Source organism: Pipistrellus hanaki (assembly GCF_964339955.1).
Source record: "Pipistrellus hanaki genome assembly, chromosome: 5".
Taxonomy (NCBI): Eukaryota; Metazoa; Chordata; class Mammalia; order Chiroptera; family Vespertilionidae; genus Pipistrellus; species Pipistrellus hanaki.
The window spans coordinates 78557876-78561964 of record NC_140507.1 but is presented as its reverse complement, the minus strand read 5'-3'; the positions used below and the strand labels follow the sequence as shown (position 1 = coordinate 78561964).

The 4089-nt window shown below is 37.6% G+C and overlaps 1 protein-coding gene across 1 annotated transcript; it reads left to right on the top strand.

The window, feature by feature from the left end:
- Positions 1–652: 652 nt before the first annotated feature.
- Positions 653–1603, top strand: LOC311623375 (olfactory receptor 7A17-like; the record flags this gene model as incomplete). Its single annotated transcript, XM_084885370.1, has 1 exon — positions 653–1603. Exon 1 carries the CDS (start codon positions 656–658, stop codon positions 1601–1603), a length of 948 nt encoding a protein of 315 aa, XP_084741496.1. The 5' UTR covers positions 653–655.
- Positions 1604–4089: the final 2486 nt, after the last annotated feature.

Sequence of the window (4089 nt, the reverse complement as noted above, 5' to 3'; positions counted from 1 at the left end):
TCTACAGAAGTTGATTCAAGTTCCAATATACATCAGGAATGTGAGCAGTCTTGGAAGTGGGCCACAGCTTTTAGCTGGTTGACTACTATTATTTTTCTCAAACTCTCTAGCCCCAGTGTATTTAATTGAGGACATCACAGAACTTTCCACATTTCACTTATTTGAGGTCTCTGTTCAAATGTCACTTTATTTGCAGAGCTACCTACAAACCCATGAAAAAAGTAACTCCCTACTCATTGTCTCTTTTAGATGTGCTTTCCTTTTCTTCATACCACTGCCAACATCTGAAGTAATTTAATATTTTATTATTTACTTCTACATTTTTTTCTCCCTCATTGGACTATAGAGACTGTTATTCTTCAGGAACCTTTTCTCACAACCTGGACAGTGCCTAAAACATGGTCACAACTCAATTTATATTCCTGAGAAACATGAAGAAATTCTCATTAAAACTTTAGAATACATCAACCCCTCAGATACATAGGTGATTGGGACAAATATTCCATATTAAGGATGGCACTGGATACCCCCTAAAGGGGACCATAACATACATAAAATATTAAAAGTAATGTCTAGCCTGCAAAATATAAACTGTCACATTTTAGTGAAAATTAGTCATGTTACTTTTATCTTTTTTAATAGTCAATTCCACCTCATGGAACCTGTGAATCTTACACAAATTTCAGAGTTTGTTCTTCTGGGATTTTCAGAGAAACCAGAACTGCAGCCCCTCATATTTGGGCTTTTCCTCTCCATGTACCTGGTCACTGTGTTGGGAAACCTGCTCATCATCCTGTCCGTCAGCTCAGACTCCCACCTCCACACACCCATGTACTTCTTCCTCTGCAACCTGTCCTTGGTAGACATCTGTTTCACCTCCACCACCATCCCAAAGATGCTGGTGAACATCCAGACACAGAGCAAAGTCATCACCTATGCAGGATGCATCACCCAGATGTATTTTTATATACATTTTGCTGGGTTGGATATTTTCCTCTTGACCGTGATGGCCTATGACCGATTTGTGGCCATCTGCCACCCCCTGCACTACACTGTCATCATGAACCCTCGGCTCTGTGGACTGCTGGTGCTGATATGCTGGATCATGACTGTCCTACATTCCTTGCTACAGTGCTTAATGACGTTACGACTGTCCTTCTGCATGGACATGGAAATCCCTCACTTTTTCTGTGAACTTTATCAGATGATCAAACTTGCCTGTTCTGACACAATTTTAAATAACATGGTAACTTATTTTTCAGCTCTTCTGCTTGGCGGCGGTCCTTTCGCTGGGATTCTTTACTCATACTCTAAAATAGCATCCTGCATACGTGAAATGTCATCAGCTCAAGGGAAGTATAAAGCATTTTCTACCTGTGCATCTCACCTCTCGATTGTCTTCTTATTTTATTGTACAAGCCTAGGAGTGTACCTCAGCTCTGCTGCTATCCACAATGCACATTCAAATGCAACAGCCTCAGTGATATATTCTGTGGTCACACCCATGCTGAACCCCTTCATCTACAGTCTCAGGAACAAGGACATTAAACAGGCTCTGAAAGCATTCTTGCAAAGGAAACTACAAACAGTTCAGTTGTCTTAAGTGCTGGAAAACAAATCAATTTCACTAAAAAGAGATGTTGACAGGAAGCCAGGAAGGATGGTCCACAACCTTAATTGCTGTAACCACTCATCCTTTAGTTGAGACATTGTTAGCTGAAGCAGCCTCCACCTTGTTTGTCCCATGTAGGTTTCTGTTATTTTCTGCCTAAGGGCTACATGTAAATTTCTGTTTATGTTGCCTAAGATGTTTTCCCCAAAGCCTTAATAAAAGGGGATGGCAGGGCCAGAGCAGGCTAGTTCTCCCACTACAGTTGGACTACCGCCTGGCCTCCCATATCGCCAGATTGAATTTCTTCAAGTCTCAAGTCTTTTCATTTGTGTGCGGCCCTTCTCCAGAACCCAAACCCTGAATTGGAACTCTTTCCACAAGGGTCATGAAAGAGATTCCTACACTAAGACTGAAGATATGCCCATGATGGCAGAGGTCTAAGGCTCAGAGTCTGATACTGTGATTATTTTCCTACTATGGAAGTAGAACCTTTTTCCATTGATTTCCTGGAATTTCTATTTTTCTGACCTTATTTTCTATATTCAATTTATGTAAGTCAATTAATCTTTCCGCTCTCTCAGATATCCAATAGCTTATCTCTTTGCTGTTTTCCTACTTTCCCAAATTTATTTCCACATAGACCATATTTGGACAATCTCATTTGTCTAATGGGCAACATGGTTTTTTAAGAATACTTTTTCTCACCGAAACCGGTTTGGCTCAGTGGTAGAGCGTTCGTCTGCGGACTGAAAGGTCCCAGGTTCAATTCTGGTCAAGGGCATGTACGTTGGTAGCAGGCTCATCGCCATAGGGTGTGTGCAAGAGGCAGCTGGTCGATGTTTCTCTCTCATCGACATTTCTAGCTCTCTCTCTCCCTTCCTCTCTGTATAAAATCAATAATATATATATTTTTTAAAAAAGAATACTTTTTCTCAAATGACATTTATCACATCAAATAATTTTTGTATTAAAAGAATCATCCTGAATGGTATTCCTATGGGGAAAATACTACAATTAATGAACCCACTGGTGTTGCTCAGTGGTTGAGCCTCAACCCATGAACTTAGAGGTCATGGTTGGATTCCTGGTCAGGGCACATCCCCAGTAGGAGAAATGCAGTAGGCAACAGATCAATGATTCTGTTTCATCATTGATGTTTCTCTCTCTCTCCATCTCCCTTCCTCTCTGAACACAATAAAAAAAATATTTTTAAAAACCACACTTAATGAACAAGGCAATTCATACAATTGTAAAAGAGAGGAAAATCTGAGATGGGTTTTTCACTTTTATACTGTCATACTTTTGTATATCACTGTCTTAACTGCTCTTCCTGATAACGTAGACTCTGACATACTTGTGTTTAATAGCTGCTCACCACGTTTAATTCTCCTCATTAGAATCCTGTTCTTTTTCATCCCAGTGTTTACAATCACTAGCCGAGCCACTTGCAATATGATTATCAAATCCATGTCTCCAAGAGGACTCTTCATTGAAAGATAAATGTTAATAAATAGTTTGACCTAATACCACCCTAAAATTACAGATTTATTTCAAGATAATAAAGCAAATTTTAATCACATATTTTATTACTATGTAAATATTTATTCTTCATGCTATACATCTATTCATTGGAATATGGAGGAATTATGCCCTTTTGTAAGAGAATATATATATAATTCAAGATTGGTTGGTATTTTTCTATGTTTTATTGGATTAGTTTTATGTTTCTCTTGAAAACTTTCAGTGCTGCCTATAATATAGATCTTTTTATTACCATAAATAATATAAAACCACCATTCTGAATTTTCCATAAGCGTGGAAGGGATGGTGAATGATCAGTATCAGTTTCATTGGTTATGTATCTCTATTATGTTCATGATTCTACTCATCTTTAATGATCAAAGAATAACTCAAGAGAGAGCTTGCATTCTTGTTTAGTCATGTAAATCAAGGTCACTGGTTTTCCTACACAAACATACATGTTCTTTCCACCTTTCATGGCTATAGAGAAATGAACTCTCAATGACAGTTTTTATTTATTTTATTTTTAAAATATATTCTTATTGATTTCAGAGAAGGGAGAGGGAGAGAGATAGAAACACCAATAATGAGAGATAATCATTGATTCGCTGCCTCCTCCATGCTCCATACTGGGGATCAAGCCTGTAATGTAGGCATGTGCCTTGACTGAAAATTGAACCAGTAACCTTCTAGTTTATCAGTCAATGCTCAACCACTGAGACATTCCAACCAGACAAGCAAAATATTTTTTAAATTTAACTGTAGTAAAATAGCATACAGTAAAATGGACTTTTTTGTTGTTATAGAGCATATATATATATATGCTGGAATGTATAGAAGAATTTTTTTAATTTTTAAGAATAAAATTTTTTATCTTTCCACTGTTTTCAGAGAATTGGGTCCTAGTATTCTTTTTAAAAATTATTTGAAAATTACCATATGACTGAGCCATCATT